The sequence below is a fragment of the Schistocerca serialis genome, chromosome 1, assembly GCF_023864345.2.
Source record: "Schistocerca serialis cubense isolate TAMUIC-IGC-003099 chromosome 1, iqSchSeri2.2, whole genome shotgun sequence".
Classification (NCBI taxonomy): Eukaryota; Metazoa; Arthropoda; class Insecta; order Orthoptera; family Acrididae; genus Schistocerca; species Schistocerca serialis.
In genome coordinates, this window is record NC_064638.1 from 526,899,742 (window position 1) to 526,918,052 (window position 18,311).

Below are 18,311 nucleotides of genomic sequence, written 5' to 3' on the forward strand. Positions count from 1 at the left end.
GAATGCTGAAGATTACATGGGTAGATCACATAACTAACTAGGAGGTGCTGAACAGAACGGGGAAGAAGAGGTATTTGTTGCACAACTTGACTAGAAGAAGGGATCAGTTGGTAGTATACATTCTGAGGCATCAAGGGATCATCAACTTCATACTGAAGGGAAGCGTGGAGGGTAAAAATCGTAGAGGGAGATTGGTTGGTTGGTTTAAAAGAGGGGGGAAGGGACCAAACTGCTAGGTCATCCGTCGCTTGTTCCGAATAAAACAATGCCACAAGGGTGAGAAAAAAACAAGCAAGACTGACAACACCAAACAGTCAGAAAGGGAAAACCACAAGAACGATGGAAGGGCAACAAACACTTAAATGGAAAAATGGGGATAAGACAGAAACACGTACAAGAGATTAAAACGACAAAACAGATTACCATGGCTGGCTGACCATGAGAATAAAAAGGAGAAGCCAGCCACTCTGCAACATATTAAAACCTCTACCCTAAAAGCACTAGGGTGGAGAAAACAGAGGGACAAAGGACATGCGCTAAAATTTAGATCAAATAAAACCCACCGTCACATATAAAATGTAAAACTAAATTAGCTGATGAGGTGTTGTCAGATAAAATTAGCAGCAACGAGTTAAGTAACAGAAAATTTCGTCGCAAGGCTGTCAAACTGGGACAGTGCGCCAGAACATGGGCCACAACTGCGCACCACATTGACAATGAGATGGGTCTTCATGGTGCAGGAAGTAGCCGTGGGTCACCCAAGTGTGGCAAAGCGGAGCCGGCAGAGAAGCAGAGTCCCTGTCAGAGGCCTGCATGGAGGACTGCCAAATATTCGTAGTCTCCTTAATGGCATGCAGTTTATCGTGCGTGTTGAGACTATGCCATTCCGTCTCCCAAAGCCAAAAAACCTGGCGATGTAAAAACGAACACAGACCAGTTATTGAAATGCTGATCTCCATATGTGTTTTCCGTGTAGCCTGTCGGCAAGTTCGTTGCCTGGGATTCTGACATGACCTGGCATCCAGACAAAAACCACTGAACGACTTGACCGTTCCAGGGCATAGATGGACTCCTGGATGGTGGCTACCAAAGGATGAGGATAGCACTGTTCGATAGCTTGTAGGCTGCTCAAGGAGTCAGTACACAGAAGAAACTGACTCCCCAGGGGATGAATGATGTGTTCAAGAGCAAGAGATACAGCCACCGGCTGCAGTTCCTTCTCTAAATCCTCGCACAAACGAAAAAATGGCTGACATCGAAATAAGTGTCCAAGGAATAGAAAAGCAACTGGAATCACTCAATAGAGGAAAGTCCACTGGACCTGACGGGATACCAATTCGATTCTACACAGAGTACGCGAAAGAACTTGCCCCCCTTCTAACAGCCGTGTACCGCAAGTCTCTAGAGGAACGGAGGGTTCCAAATGATTGGAAAAGAGCACAGATAGTCCCAGTCTTCAAGAAGGGTCGTCGAGCAGATGCGCAAAACTATAGACCTATATCTCTTATGTCGATCTCTTGCAGAATTTTAGAACATGTTTTTTGCTCGCGTATCATGTCATTTCTGGAAACCCAGAATCTACTATGTAGGAATCCACATGGATTCCGGAAACAGCGATCGTGTGAGACCCAGCTCGCCTTATTTGTTCATGAGACCCAGAAAATATTAGATACAGGCTCCCAGGTAGATGCTATCTTTCTTGACTTCCGGAAGGCGTTCGATACAGTTCCGTACTGTCGCCTGATAAACAAAGTAAGAGCCTACGGAATATCAGACCAGCTGTGTGGCTGGATTGAAGAGTTTTTAGCAAACAGAACACAGCATGTTGTTATCAATGGAGAGACGTCTACAGACGTTAAAGTAACCTCTGGCGTGCCACAGGGGACTGTTATGGGACCATTGCTTTTCACAATATATATAAATGACTTAGTAGATAGTGTCGGAAGTTCCATGCGGCTTTTCGCGGATGATGCTGTAGTATACAGAGAAGTTGCAGCATTAGAAAATTGTAGCGAAATGCAGGAAGATCTGCAGCGGATAGGCACTTGGTGCAGGGAGTGGCAACTGACCCTTAACATAGACAAATGTAATGTATTGCGAATACATAGAAAGAAGGATCCTTTATTGTATGATTATATGATAGCGGAACAAACACTGGTAGCAGTTACTTCTGTAAAATATCTGGGAGTATGCGTGCGGAACGATTTGAAGTGGAATGATCATATAAAATTAATTGTTGGTAAGGCGGGTACCAGATTGAGATTCATTGGGAGAGTCCTTAGAAAATGTAGTCCATCAACAAAGGAGGTGGCTTACAAAGCACTCGTTCGGCCTATACTTGAGTATTGCTCATCAGTGTGGGATCCGTACCAGATCGGGTTGACAGAGGAGATAGAAAAGATCCAAAGAAGAGCGGCGCGTTTCGTCACAGGGTTATTTGGTAACCGTGATAGCGTTACGGAGATGTTTAACAAACTCAAGTGGCAGACTCTGCAAGAGAGGCGCTCTGCATCGCGGTGTAGCTTGCTCGCCAGGTTTCGAGAGGGTGCGTTTCTGGATGAGGTATCGAATATATTGCTTCCCCCTACTTATACCTCCCGAGGAGATCACGAATGTAAAATTAGAGAGATCAGAGCGCGCACGGAGGCTTTCAGACAGTCGTTCTTCCTGCGAACCATACGCGACTGGAACAGGAAAGGGAGGTAATGACAGTGGCACGTAAAGTGCCCTCCGCCACACACTGTTGGGTGGCTTGCGGAGTATCAATGTAGATATAGATGTAGATGTAGATGTAGCAGTGAAAACACTGCAGCCATCGGGCAAGGAATGCTGTTCTATATGTCCTTCATGGACATATGCAAAGCCAGTGTGATCACCAGCCATAGGTGTAAACCACTTCGTGGGCTTGGAACGTGTCAAGAATGGAGAGGAAGTGGCAGCGGAGAGCCGCAGCCTTAACTGAGTCCTTAGAGCCATGTGAAAGGTCCAGGCAAAGCCGCGGCCTAGGTATACACCATGGAGGCGTACGTGAATGGACTTCAAGAATAGGTGGTAAAGGAAAGGACTCCAGCTTGGAAAGAACGAGTCAAGACACAAACTGCAATTGGAAGCCCTGACCTGGCCCGCAGATGCAGGAGATGAACCACCGTGGGTGGGAAAAGGAGATGGTAATTCGGATGCACAGGATAACTACGAATGTGTGCAACGTAATTGGTGAGCAGTTGTGCACACCTGACCTGCAATGGAGGGACTCCAAACTCCGCAAGGATGCTGGTCACCGAACTAGCTCCTGTCACTAGTCGAACGCCACAGTTGTGCACTGGGCCGAGTAAACGCAACGCTGAGGGTGCTGCCGAACCATCAACCACACTCCCATAGTCAAGGTGTGATTGAACAAGGGCTCTGTAGAGCTGCAGCAGCTTAGAGCGATCTGCATCCCATTTGGTGTTGCTCAGGTAGCAGAGGGCATTGAGGTGCTCCCAGCACTTCCGCTTAGGCTGATGAAGGTGAGGAAGCCAAGTCAATCAGCTGTCAAAAACCAGTCCTAAGAATCGATATGTGTCTACTACAGTGAGTATATCGTCATTAAGGTAAAGTTCTGGTTCCAGATGAATGGTATGATGCCAACAGAAGTGCATAACACACAACTTTGCAGCCAAAAACTGGAAGCTGTGGGCTAGAGCCCATGACTGCACCTTATGGATGGCTCCCTGTATGTGCCCCTCAGTAACAACAGTACTGGTGGAGCAGTACGAAATGCAGAAGGCGTCTGCATACAGAGAAGGTGAGACGGAGGGCCCTACAGCTGCTGCTAGACCGTTAATGACCACTAAAAATAGATATATAAATACAGAGCCCTGCAGGACCCCATTGTCCTAGGCTACGGGAGGCACCAACTTGGACATGGAAAGTACAAAATGACAGGAAATTTCACCCCACTTGTATAATGCGCCAAGAATATGATGTCGCCATGTGGTGTCATACGTTTTTCGTAAATCAAAAAAAGACAGCAACAAGGTGTTGGCGTCTGGAAAAGGCTGTACGGATGGCAGACTCTAGGGACACAAGATTATCAGTGGCAGAGTGACCCAGGCAGAAGCCACCCTGGCATGGAGCCAATTGGCCATGTGGCTCCAGGACCCAACCCAACTGTCGACAGCAGCTTACAAAGAGTGTTGGTGAGGCTGATGCGCCAATAGCTATCCACATCAAGGGTTTTTGTCAGGTGTGAGCACTGGTATGATGGTGCTCTCCAGCCAGTGAGATGGAAAGACGTCATCGCCCCAGATCCAGTTAAAGATCACGACAATATGTTGCTTGTAGTCAGACGAGAGATGTTTAATTATCTGACTGTGGATCCGATCGGGCCCAGGAGCTGTGTCAGGGCAATGTGCAAGGGCACTGAGAAGCTCCCACTCTGTAAATGGGGCATTATAGGGTTCACTGTAGTGTGTAGTGAACGAGAGGACTTTCGTAGAGGGAGACTAAGAGATGCATGACTAAGCTGAGTCAGAAGGACGTAGGTTGCAGCAGTTACTAGGAGATGATAAAGCCTGCACAAAATACAGCAGCATGGCGAGTTGCATCAAACTAATCTCTGAAAACAACAACAACAACAAAAACAACAACATTCCATTACCCTTGTTTTGCTTTTGTTGATGTTCACCTTATTTCCTCCTTTCAAGACATTGTCCATTCTGTTCAATGGCTCTTCAGAGTCTCTGCTGTGCCTGAAAGAATTACAAAGTGATCAACAAACCTCAAAGTTTTCATTTCTTATCCCTGGACTTTAATTTCTACTCCAAATTTTTCTGTTGTTTCCTTTACAGCTTGGTCAATACACAAATTGAGTAACATTGGGGACAGGCTACACCCTGTCTCTCTCCCTTCTCAACCACTGCTTCCCTTTCGAGCCCCTTGACTCTTCTAACAACTATCTGGTTTCTGTACAAATCGTAAATAGCCTTTCACTCCCTGTATTTTACATCTGCTACCTTCAGAATTTCATCAAAGAGCATTCAAGTCAACATTGTCAAAAGCTTTCTATAGGTCTACAAATGCTATAAACATAGGTTTGCCTTTCCTTAACCTATCTTTCAAGGCAAGTCGTAGGGTCAAACTGCCTTGCATCTTCCCCGAGGTCGGCTTCTACCAATTTTTCCATTCTTCTGTAAAAAATTCATGTTAGTATTTTGCAACCATAACTTACTGAACTGATAGTTTGGTAATTTTCACACCTGTCAGCACCTGCTTTCTTTGGAATTGCAATTATTATATTCTTCTTGAAGTCTGAGTTTAGAAAAATGGTTTTGACATTACTTTTGTAATTTGAAACATGGATACCCAAAATGATGTAATATCCTATGCTTCCTGAAGAACACTACTATCACAAATGTTGCAAAAGTGTCAATGGCATAACATGTTATCGATTGTGACTACGGGGATTTCTGAAATAAAAAAAAAATTAAATCAAATAAAAAAATTATGTTTGGTAGAGTTGACCACATATTCTGCAATTGACCCTATGCAGCTATTTAATTCAATTCTCAGATGAGAAATCAAGATAACAAGGATGTAGCCACACAAACAGGGACAAGTGTAGTAAAGCACTATCAAGTTTAAACTGATGACTGCTGGATGATAGAATCCATGACAACTTATGGACCAAGCACAACAGTGGTTTTTCATGCAACCAGGACAATGTTATAATTTTCACAGGTCAGGAATAATAACAGACCTAAACAAATATTTTCAAGGCGACTAGTAAAGTCATGCTTGCTCTACCAGATGCTGTCATAAAATGGTGTTATAAGAGCATAAGAATACGAATATACCTTCAGAAGTGCAGTAAATACATGACTAATAAAGAAAATTAGGTTCCTCAATTTCACGGCAATGAGAAGTGGCATCCTTGGTGAAGTGGTGGAATTAACAAAAAATACTAACTGGTGGACAATTTCATTAAGCTCTTGACAATGCATTCACCTTTTATCCTGCTTGCCTCAGAAAAATTACTTTTCATTAAGTACCAGCTGTGAATTAAATGTCAATTTAATCAATACATATTTCTTTTTCAAAATGTCATACTATTTTTGATATATAAATCGTTTTGCGTTCTCCAACCAAAAGTATACAACACTTTCTGCAAATGATTAATTTATGCACCTCCACTACAATGGCGACTTTACTGGCTTCAGTACAGAAGTACTTTGTCCATGATGGGGAAATGCTGTTTCAAAATAAAAACAAAAGAACTTTGATAAATATTTTGCACACAGAAAACACATCAACATCTGAAATTAACAAGAAAATCATTTAAACAACATAGTATCCCTTTCAGGTTTGGCATGAGATGCAACAGTATGCCATATTTACTGGAATGTTACCTCTGTTAGAAGCCTCTTCAGACCTTCTACTTCATCTTCACCTGGGTTTAATTCTCCTCCTGGTCTGGAAACAAAGATAACATCTTCAAAATATTTGGTAATACAGCAATAAGGAAAACTTATGTTTACTTAGATATCATTTTTTGTTCATAACCCATCCTTTGTGACAATTTTACTCCTGGGCCCAGAACTACAAAAAATTCAAAGTCTCTTCTTTACGCCCTATTTTCTGCTCATTCTCCAAGTCTACACTCTTCTCCCCCCTTAACATCAATTACTGCTTCAGTCTTACTAAACTTCAGCCTTTTTATCTTTCAGTCTGGATAATCTATCCTTCAAGACATGTTACTTGCTGGAATCTGTGATAACTATCCCTGCACATACATTTATATACCCCTTTCCACTCCTCTTCCCTCCACTCTATGTTAAACCCTAATCCTAATAACAACACTGCAGTCATTTTCACACGCCTAGAAAAGGATGATTAGCTTCGTGTGACAACTATTGGCATTCGTGTGACAACTATTGGCATTGGTATTGGTGGCCAGACATCACGAGCTGCGGCTCCAAAAAGTTCAGGATTTTAAGTCTAGTTTCCCTTTCCTTTCCACCATTTTATTACACACTGATTGGCTGGTTGGTTGGTTTAGAGGAGGACAGGAGGGGGGAGGGGGAAAGGACCAAACTGCGAGGTCATCGGTCCCTTGATCCTGGTAAAATAATTACACAAGGGAAAGAAGAAAAAGAGACGTACAGCACAATAACAGGAGAATGGAAGAACCAGAAGAACTACAGAAGGACAACCAACACTACTATGGACAAAACAGGAAAAGAAAACCACACAGAGAAGCAAGAAACAGGTAGAAGGGAAAAAACAAGAGAGCAGATGACCGTGGCAGACCGACCACAAGAACAAAAGGAAAAACCAGCCACTCTGCGACACATTAAAACTTCTGGCCTAGGTTGGTTAATTTAAAAGATGGGGAAAGAGACCAAACTACAAGGTCATCAGTCCCTTGTTCCTCATAAAATAATGCCAAAGTGTGAGAATAAAACAGACAAGACATGTAACACAAAACGGAAAGAAAGGAAAGGCAACAAACACTAAAAGGAACAAAAGAGGGCAAGAAACCAACAGAGAGATGCAAGAAACACTTAGAAGAGAGTAAAACAAGGAAGCAGATTGCAGGGGCTGGCCAACCATGAACATAAAAAAGAAAAGCCAGCCACCCTGCAACACATTACAACCTCCACCCTAAAAGCACTAGGGTGGAGGACACAGAAAAAACAAAGGACAGGCTCTAAAACTCAGATCAAATGATAAAACCCACCCTCATGGATGAAACGTAAAACCAAATCAGCCGATGAGGCATTGTCTGCTAAAATCAATGATAATGAGTCCATCAACCGAAGATGGAAGTCGCAGGGCAGCAAATGAAGGACAGAGCAGAAGAATATGGGCCACTGTCAACCAGGTACCACAGCGACACTCAGGTGGGTCTTCACGGCCCAGGAGGTAGCCAGGGGTCGCCTAGGCAGGGCCAATGCAAAGCTGGCAGAGAACCACGGGGTCCCAGTGAGAGGCCCTCATCGAGGACTTCACTCATTTGTGGTCCCCTTAATGGCTCTTAGTTTGTTGTGCATACTAATATTTTGCCATTCCGTCTCCTAAAGCTGAAAAACCTTGTGGAGTAATAACAAACGCAGGTCACTTGCAGGGATGCCCATTTCCAGAAGTGGTTTCCGTGTAGCCTGCTTGGCCACACTGTCAGCCAAGTTAATTTCTGAGGACTCTAACATGACCAGGGGTCCAGACGAATACCACTGAGCAACTGGACCGTTCCATGACAGAGATGGACTCCTGGATGGACGCTACCAAGGGAGACAAGGGTAGCATTGGTCAATAGTTTTAAGGCTGCTCAAGGAGTCGGTACATAGAAGGAAAGACTCCCCAGGGCATGAACGGAGATACTGAAGTGCACGAGAAATGGCCAAATGGCCACCAGCTCTGCAGTGAATACACTGCAGCCATCGAGTAGTGAATGTTATTCAATAGGGCCACCGTGAACGTAGTCAAATCCTACGCGACCATCAACCACTTAAAAGCACTGGGAGATGTCAAGAATAGAGAGAAAGTAACAGCGGAGAGCCACATGGTTACTGTAGCCCTTAGGGCTATGTGGCAGCCGAGGCATACACCATGGAAGCATAAGTGAATGGAGTGCAAGTAGAGGTGGTAAAGGGAAGGACTCCAGTTTGGAGAGAAAGGACTGCACACGAACCACTGTCACTAGCTCTGATCTGGGACACCGATGTGAGAGATGGACTGCCGCGGGTGGGAAAAGGAGATGGTAATTCGGATGCTCAGGAGAACTACGAACGTGTGCTGCGTAACTGGCGAACAGTTGTGCATATCTGATCTGTAATGGAGGGACACCAGCCTCTACTAGTACACTTGTCATCGGACTCGTCCTAAAAGCTCCTGTAGCTAGTCCATCCCCGCAGTGGTGCACAGGTTCAAGTAAATGCGACGCTGGGGGCGCTGCCAAACCATAAGTCACACTCCCATAGTCAATTCGAGATTGGACAAGGGCTCTGTAGAGCCACAGCAGTGTAGAGCGATCTGCACCCCAGTTGGTGTTGCTCAGGCAATGGAGGGCATCGAGGTACTGCCAGCACTTCTGCTTAAGCTGCCCAAGATGAGGAAAAAGTCAATCGAGCGTCAAAAACCAGTCCACAGAATCGATGTGTCTCCACTACAGTGAGTGGATCATCATGAAGGTAAAATTCTACGTCCGGATGAATGGTACGACGCCAACAGGAGTGCACGACACACGACTTTGCAGCTGAAAACCGGAGGCTGTGGGCTAGAGCCCATGACTGCACCTTGTGGATAGCTCAAATGGCTCTGAGCACTATGCGACTTAACTTCTGAGGTCATCAGTCGCCTAGAACTTAGAACTAATTAAACCTAACTAACCTAACGACATCACACACATCCATGCCCGAGGCAGGATTCGAACCTGTGACCGTAGCGGTCGCTCGGTTCCAGACTGTAGCGCCTAGAACTGCACGCTCACTCCAGCTGGCTGTGGATAGCTCCCTTTAGGCGATGCTCAGCAACACCAGTACTGGTGGAGCAGTACGAAACGCAGAAGTCGTCTGCATACAGAGAAGGTGAGTTGGAGGGCCAGACGGCTTGCTGCTAGACCGTTAATGGCCACTAAAAATAGACACACACTCAGTACAGAGCCCTGCGGGACTCCATTCTCCTGAACATGGGAGGCACCCACTTGGACACAGAAAGTACGGAGTGACAGGAAGTTTTGGATCAAAATCAGGAGCGGGCCCCAGATACCGCACTCGTAAGATACGATGTCGCCAGGTCATCTTATAGGCTTTTCGTAAATCAAAAAAGACGGCAACCAGGTGCTGGCATCTGGAAAAGGCTGTTCGGATGGCAGACTCAAGGGACACAAGATTATCAGTGGTAGAGGGACCCTGGCGTAAGCCGCCCTGACATGGAGCCAGCAGGCCACGTGACTCCAGGACCCAACCCAATCACCGACAACCATATGTTCCAGCAGCTTACAAAAAATATTGGTGAGGCTGATGGGACGATAGCTATGCACATCAAGTGGGTTTTTACTGGGTTTAAGTGTCGGAATTATGGTGCTCTCCCGCCATTGCGATGGAGATGCCACTGCACCAGATCCTGTTGAAGATAACGAGATGTCGCTTGCAGTCAGATGTTTAATCATCTGACTGTGGATCTGATCTGGCCCAGCAGGAGCAGTGTTGGGGCATGTGGAGCTCCCACTCTGTAGACGGGGCATTATAGTATTCACTGTGGCATGTAGTGAACGAGATGATTTTCCCTTCCAGCCGTCGTATGAGAGTGCGAAACGTTGGGGGGTAATTCGCCGACACAGAGGCTCGAGCACAGTGTTCAGCAATGTTCTCGGCAATCGCAATTGCGTCAGTAGATAACACGCCATTGATGTTAACACCAGGAACACCTGTTGGAGTCTGGTACCCGAAAACACGTTTGATCCTTGCCCAGGCTTGGGAAGGTGACTTATGGCACCCAATGGTTGAGACGTATCTCTCCCAACATCCGTCATTTTATAAGTTGGCGAACGCGGACACAGAGCCGTTTAAAGTGTATGAGGTGCTCCAGGGAAGGGTGCGGCTGTAGAGCTCGCCGGCACTCCTGAATTGCTTCAGCAACTTCTGGAGACCACCAAGGCACTGTCTTTCGCCAGGGGCACCCTAAAGAGCGAGAGATTGTTGTAGTCACCTGCTCAACCATCACATCCAGATGCCCGTGTGGGGGAGATTCTACGGTGACAGCAGAGGTGAAAGTTTCCCAGTCCACCTTGTTTAAATCCCATCTGGGCACGCATCCGTGTGCCTGACACCGAGGCAGTGTCAGGAAGATGGGGAAGTGGTCACTACCACACAGAGGTCGGGTTATGGGCGTTAAAATTTCCCAGAAGTAGGAAAGCTTTAGGGAGTTGATCAATCAGTGCAGTTAATACATTCAGTGGTACTGCACCATCTGGAGGAAGATTAACATTGCAGGCAGTTATTTCCTGTGTCATTAATCTGACAGACACAGCTTCAAAAGGGGATTGAAGGGGCACAGTTTTACTACAAACTGAGTTTAGGACATACACGCAAACTCCACCTGACACTTGATTACAGTTGCTATGGTTCCTGTAATATCCCTTATAGCTGTGGAGTGCAGGGGTCCGCATTGCCGGGAACCAGGTTTCCTGGAGGGCAATGCAGAAAGCAGGTGTAAAGCGTAACAGTTGCTGTAGCTCAGCCAGGTGGTGGAAAAAACCGCCGCAATTCCACTGGAGGATGACGTCATCTTGAGACTGGGAAGGCAGGGAACATTCAATGAGGCAGTTTACGCTTCAGTATCACCTGCTGCCACAGACTTATTGCCTGAGCAGTCTACATCCTTTGTGTCTGAGGGTCCAGCGAGATCTGGGTCCTCAGTGGGCTCCAGAATCTCCACCTCATCCGCAGACGCAGAGCTTGTTGGTAGAGGTGGTGTTGAGTGCCACTGCAATTCCCTTGGTCTTGGGGATCTTCTTTTTGGAGTTCTCTTGCTGCTCCTTGGGTTTCCCTGGCTGGGAGGACTTCAGTGATTCAGTATCCGGGACTGATGATGAGTGTGAAGCCCTATGACCAGCTGCTTTTGGGTACTTCAGCCACTGGCAGGTGCCATCTTTCCCACTAGCAGAAAGCTGGGAAGGGAGTGACCCAAGCGACCCCTGCCCAGCGAGAGGATCCGAAGAAGACTTCCGCTTCTCCGGTGCAGAAGTGTGGACCGATATCCCCGATGGTTGGGTGGGTGTTGCTACCAAAGTAGATGCTGCGGGAGCAACAGGGAGGGAAGTGCCCCCACCATCAAGTGTAGTCTTACGGTTCTGAGAGTTGACTGGGTTTGGCAGAGCTGACGGGGGCTAGACCTGTTGCAGCGGCAGCGTAAGACAATGTCATATGTACAGGGATGTAATCATTCAAATTTCCTCTTAGCCTCAGTGTAGGTCAGTCAGTCCATGGTCTTTTACTCCATGGTTTTCCTTTCTTTCTGGAGAATCCTGCAGTGAGGCAAGCAAAGCGAATGGTACTCTCTGCAGTTGACACAGATGGGAGGTGGGGCACATGGAGTGTTGGGATGTGATGGGCATCCGCAATCTTGACATGTGACGCTGGAAGTACAGTGGTAAGACATATGGCCGAACTTCCAGCATTTAAAGCATTAAATTGGGGAAGGGATATAGAGCTTTACATCACAGCAGTAGACCATCACGGCGACCATCTCGGATAACGTATCACCCTCAAAGGCCAAGATGAAGGCACCAGTGGCAACCTGATTATCCCTCAGACCCCAATGGACATGTACACCTCGCTGCTCTAAATTGGCACGCTGCTCTAAATTGGCACGCCGCTCATCGTCAGACTGCAAAAGAAGGTCCCAGTGTTATATGATACCCTGGACCATATTTAAGCTCTTATACGGTGTAATGGTTACAGAAACACCCCCAGCTTGTCACAAGCAAATAACGCCCATGAATGGGCAGAGGATAAAGACTGACGCAGATCTCGTTTTGGACAAGCCCTCCACCTACCCAAACTTTTCCTCCAAATGTCCACAAAAAACCGAGGCTTCATGGACATGATAGATTCCCCATCAACTCTTGTAATACAAGGTACCGTGGCAAATAAGCTTCACTGCCATCCTTGGCTAGGCATTCCTCCCATGGTGTGGCCAGGGAGGGGAACAATTTGGGGTTGTACTTCTGTGCGTTGAACTGATGCTTACAGACAGCTGGTGTTTGACCATCAACAAGAGATAGTGTACTACACTTCATTGCGGGTCATCCGCCCCGATGCCACCTACTGCAACCACGGGCCCTCCTGACAGGCGCCACCCAGATGCAGCAAATGGGTACATGGCAGCCCCACCACAACAGACTGGCTACCGTGGTCGATATCGAGTGCAACCCAGCAAACAAGTCCACTATTATCGTCAGCGTAGAAAACAATACTTCACAGTTGATAGAAAAATACACACCCAGGAGGGTGACCTCCCCAACAGTTGGAGAATGAGCAGAAGTGCAGATCCACATTGACGAAGGATGTGATAGGTCTCGGCGCATGATGGGGACGATGCACCATGTAAGGCATCCTTCCCCAAATGGCCTGCTCTTCGGGAAAATTTTGAATAATGGAGGTCAAACCCTACAGGGGACCATCACATAAAGGCCGAAATGTGTGGGACTTCTTTTGGTCGCCTCTTACGACAGGCAAGAATACCTCGGGCCTATTCTAACCCCCAGGCCCACAGGGGGGATTACACACTGACAAAAAGTGTGTGCCTGGTAATGAAGTTGTCTATGTCAATAATAATGCAAATAATACATTCTGAGGCAAAGCAAGAAAGAATGTGTTAGGGAATAATGAACCTCAAGGAGCTACCAAATTCTCTGTTGCTATTCCAGCTGGTTTCTAAGCCTATAATTTCACATAATATATAATATAAATGGACTCTGCAGCATTCATTCCCACTACTTATTTCATCATGATTATAATCTTACATTGTGAAATCAATCAAGGGTTAACTGTACGCAAAATTATTCTGTTGCTACAATGATCTGTCATTACTTTGCTGCCCTGTAATCATTTGGAAGACTACTAATTCATATATCATTAGCAGAACAGCTATGAAGCCACAATGACTTTATTTACGAGAGATGCTTTGCCACGAAGCCATAATGACTATTTATCAGAGATAGCTTAGTAGTTACATTACAATATTCTGGTAGAATGTAAATAATTTAGGACTAAAGGTGACCACTCACCAAATGCTAGCACTTGGTCAACAAGCACACACAAAAGTGAAAGAAAACCTGTCAGCTTTCGGAATAAATCCTTTGTCAAGATAGAGCACACAGTAAGGGCACTGATGGAGAGGGGGGGGGGGAGGGAGGAAGGGAGGGGGAGGAGGAGGGGGGGAGGGAGAGAGAGAGAGAGAGAGAGAGAGAGAGAGAGAGAGAGAGAGAGAGAGAGGAGGGTGGGGGGGGGGGGGGGGGCACACTTCCAATTGCCAAACAAAGTTAAATTTACTAACAACAGTGAATACCAGAAGGAAATGGCTTTTAGAGTAGAGTTAAAATCATTTCTTGTCGAGAAGTGTTTCTACAATATAAGTTATTATATTAGTTTATAGGAATATTAGGCCCTCCTTTTACAACACCTCATTTGTTTCTTTTTACTGATATATCACATATGCTGTGTGTTTTTGTAAAAGAATATTTCTGCTGTAGGTCTATTTCTCCCATTTCAAATGCAGTGCAATACACCAACTCAGAAGGAATCTAGTATTAGAGTGGTTGTGATGGATATAGTGGAACCCTTTTTCATGTGTTATACTTTTGGTGTAAAATAATATGTCCATTTTTTCAAAAGTGTGTTACACCAATTTCCTGTTCTAGTTACACCATTGACTTACTTCTTGTGAATATTTCAATACCAATGTTGACTACATATTTGTGATAGTAGGGTTTATTTACCATCTGGCCAGCCTTACTTTGGTTTCCCACAGTTTTCCCAAGTTGCTAAGACAAACACCTAATCCTATCCTAATTTGGTTATGTTTTATATACATACAAATAATCCCTTAATGCAGGTGCCATGTCCAATACAATTATTCTGAATGGTATAATGATAAATAATAATAATAAATAAATAAGGCCACTGTACAGGATCAAACAATTAGTAAAACTTTAGTAGGTATGTCAACTAATTGACCATGTACAGCAGCATTTGATGTATTTGCCAAACAGAGTGTTTGATAGAAATTTTGATTAACAGCAGACTTGACGAGATTGTGGACACTGTTGATGTTTCGCTGCATGTTTAGTGAAGAAGAATTTATTACAATTTATCTCATTGGATTGTTAATTCTGACAACTACGGAAACATAACAATCAGGTATAAAATGAAACAGGATTGCCAATTATCAAAATGGTAGAGGCGTTTCTTTCCCAGCCACATATTATGCAGGAAGAGGTTAAAAAGAAAATGTTATACACACAGCATAAAAGGGTGAACGCAATAAAATAATAAAAAATCTAAGCTCTACAGTTCTTAAAGACTTTTTCCCACATTGTGGTATTTTAATGCATGGCCATTAATGAACAAGTAGAATATAAATTTTGCATACTTGGGTCTTCTTTTTGTATTGTGAGGATGACGAGGATTCACTAAAAATTTGACTGTCCATTCAGAAAAAGTTAACGTAAACAACATATTCTGAGTAAATTATTTTCTTTAGCTGGTTTTTACTGGTCTATTTCTATCTCAATTTCGACTACTCCCTGGACCAGTGTCTTGTTTTCTTTTTCTTCTATATACATAGGGTTATATTCACGGCAAAAAATGCTTTGTCTACATTATTAGCCATTCCCACTGTTGTGAAAGTACTTCATGACATAAATAGCATCTGGGTCATTCCACGGGAAATCAATTGAACCTTGACAATTTAGTCTTTTGTAATATTCTTTTGTTTTATTTTGTCAAAATAAGACAAATTCCAAAATTACAGACTTTTTGGAGATTTATTTTCAAGTTATTAATTTTTTTTAAGTTTCTTGAACTGTGCGATTTTTGAACCTTTTGAAACCTTAAAATTGCCATACCTCAAAAAGTATCTGATGTACAAATCTGACATTTATACCATTTTCTTCAGTTTATTATGGGTTTTAAAAATGTGCTGCTTGACCAAATTCAGTAAAATGCTAAATTTTCCTACACCAAAACTGGTTCATAAAATTACTGTAGAAATTTAATTACTAATTATGTACACTTAACTTTAGGATTTTAAAACTGTACTCAACTATGCCATGTAACAATTAACACAAATAGCTTAAGAGATGATAAGCATATATATATATATATATATACAGGGTGTATACGCAGACAAGGAAAAAAAAAATTCCCGGATTTCCCGGTTAAAAATACACTTTCTCCCGGGTGAAAACACACTTTTTCCGTGTTAAGTGGCAGTATATTTTCCCTGCAAAACCTATCAATCCTTTGAATGGTTATGGGTTTATACACAGGCATTTAATTTCCCAGCACTTTAGAAAACGAAACTCAGGGAGAAAGACATGTTTTAGAAATATCTGTGATGTGCAGCAGCGCTACCTATTTTCGTATTACGAAAATATACATTGGAATTCCACCAAACACCGCATGTTACTTTTCGTATAATTGAAATCGAGATTGCGATGCGCTTTTGTAAGCCACTCATAGCTCGTGTCACATGATCCCGCCAGCCGATGACAGCGGATATTCAGACCACAGGACACGTGATGTAGTCAGCCAACAGCAACATCACTGTTACGTAGCACGAACACACAAACAGGGAAAGTTAATAGTTTAAATTAATATACATAGTGTAGCTACCAGAAAAGCAAAGTGTTCACATATAATATTGGTCTGTAAGGCTAATAAGCTACAAGAGTAGCTAAGCTTTCGCATATAATGTTTATCTTTTTCGCGCGTGTTACACTTTAAGATATATCACACAAATGTGCCAGTAAAATTTTTAATAATGACATAGATGTCTGATCTTCAGGGTTCAAAATTCTTCTAAATGGCTCGTCATGAAAGAGTTGATTTTTAAATGAGAGTCAAACGCTCTGTAATTTAAGAAATTCATGGTACATTTTCGCACATAGTTCAACTTACATAAAAGGATACTTCCTTTGAAAGTAACACTTTTCAAACCACCATTCGCAATATTTTCCCGCGACCTATAAGAAATATGTTCGTTTCAGCAGCTGCCAGTGAGGGCAGATAACAGGCGACACTGCGCTTGCACAGCTACCATGACATAGGAAGCCCGCATGTACGTATGTGTGAAACATTGAAAGATCATACATTATGTCATAAAAGAAACAAGACATCAGAGGATACTCCAACAGCATCAGAATTTCATGAACCATACTTTATGCATACTTAAAATTGCACATTCATATGTCCAGATTCCCAATGAAGTAGACCTCGACCTGATATTAAGCTTTTCAGTGTGGGTTTCGGGCTGTAAATTTTCTTGGAGCACCAGTACTGTATTATATCATCTTTGGTTCTTTATTATGGCATAACGCCATACATCCTAGAAGATGAAAACGTGCACTCGAAATGCAGCGAACAGCTGAAACTAGAGTACTGTGAAATTAAACATTTCATTTCAAATACATTGACTGCCTCTGCAGAATAGGTTAATAAAAGTAAAATTTCTTTAGCAAACAGACAAAAATTACTTCATTGTTCTGCAAGGCAATTAATGCTTGACTGTCAGAAAGGTGGAAATAAAATAAAATCTGACACCAATAACATATTTTAGCCTTCCGTAATTATGTGAATGTATTTAATTCACTTGAGAGCGCACCGCCACAGACACCCGTTTTGTTTTCATTTGATGGACAGTAAACGAAGGGGAAACAGCAAAATCACCAAATGTAAACATGGGTCACGTGGAGACTACCCACTGTAACTCAGACTGCTCTGCACATCAGCCCCGGATCTACGATATTTGCTAACCGGGTCAATAATTTAAAAAAATCGAATTTTCAAAAATATGTTCATCTTGTAGCGCACATCTTCCTGGATGTCTGAAACATAAAACATGTGTGTTCAAGGAAATGTATGACATGTTATTTCGCTCTGTGGCATTGAAACGTGTGTATTTTGTAATGGATTCCATCAAACTATATGCAGGACAGTGGAAATTGAAATGTCCCGTAGCGCCTCTCCTGCTACCAGTCAGCCAGTTTGACAGCCTGCCCTCTTTTTATATATAAACAAAATCCTCGCAATTAACAGCAAATGGGATTATTCATAATCGGGAGAACAAGAACTCTTAAGAAAATTTGCACTCTTTATTGTCTATTAGCTAATAACTTGCTGTTTTGTGTGACATAAAATTAAATATAGGATACATAAAACCAATAAAGACAAGATACAAGCAAGAAAGTACACATTTCTTCAATCCTTAGCTCCTAGCATTTTTTTTTCTCTAATCTTGCTACAGCTTAACATGGCTTGCTTTCAATTCAGCGAAAAAATCTATTACCTCATCAAAGTCCGTCAAACTTTTCTCTACATGAAAAATCCAAATGTAATTATCTAATACTGAAAAAGCTGTTAATACAAATAATACTCAAGGCCGATTTGGTTTCTCGATCTGATTACGTCTGTTTTGTCACCGTCTGCTACATAAAACAAAATAGGCCTTTCTAATATTGCAGCAATTTTGTAACGCACACCAAATAAACGAGACTGTATTGGTACAAATGGTCAATTTTATAACACGACAGAATATAATTCACTAAGTAC

At 43.4% G+C, this 18,311-nt stretch overlaps 1 protein-coding gene across 2 annotated transcripts in view; it reads right to left on the minus strand.

Moving 5' to 3' along the window:
* The window catches only part of LOC126474770 (cleavage and polyadenylation specificity factor subunit 5), a 110,875-nt gene that overhangs the window by 71,015 nt on the left and 21,549 nt on the right, over positions 1 to 18,311 (minus strand). For both annotated transcript variants that reach the window (XM_050102249.1, XM_050102256.1), the window contains exon 3: positions 6,387 to 6,450. In XM_050102249.1, the coding sequence (XP_049958206.1) occupies positions 6,387 to 6,450 (64 nt within the window). The remainder of the gene's footprint in view (positions 1 to 6,386; positions 6,451 to 18,311) is intronic.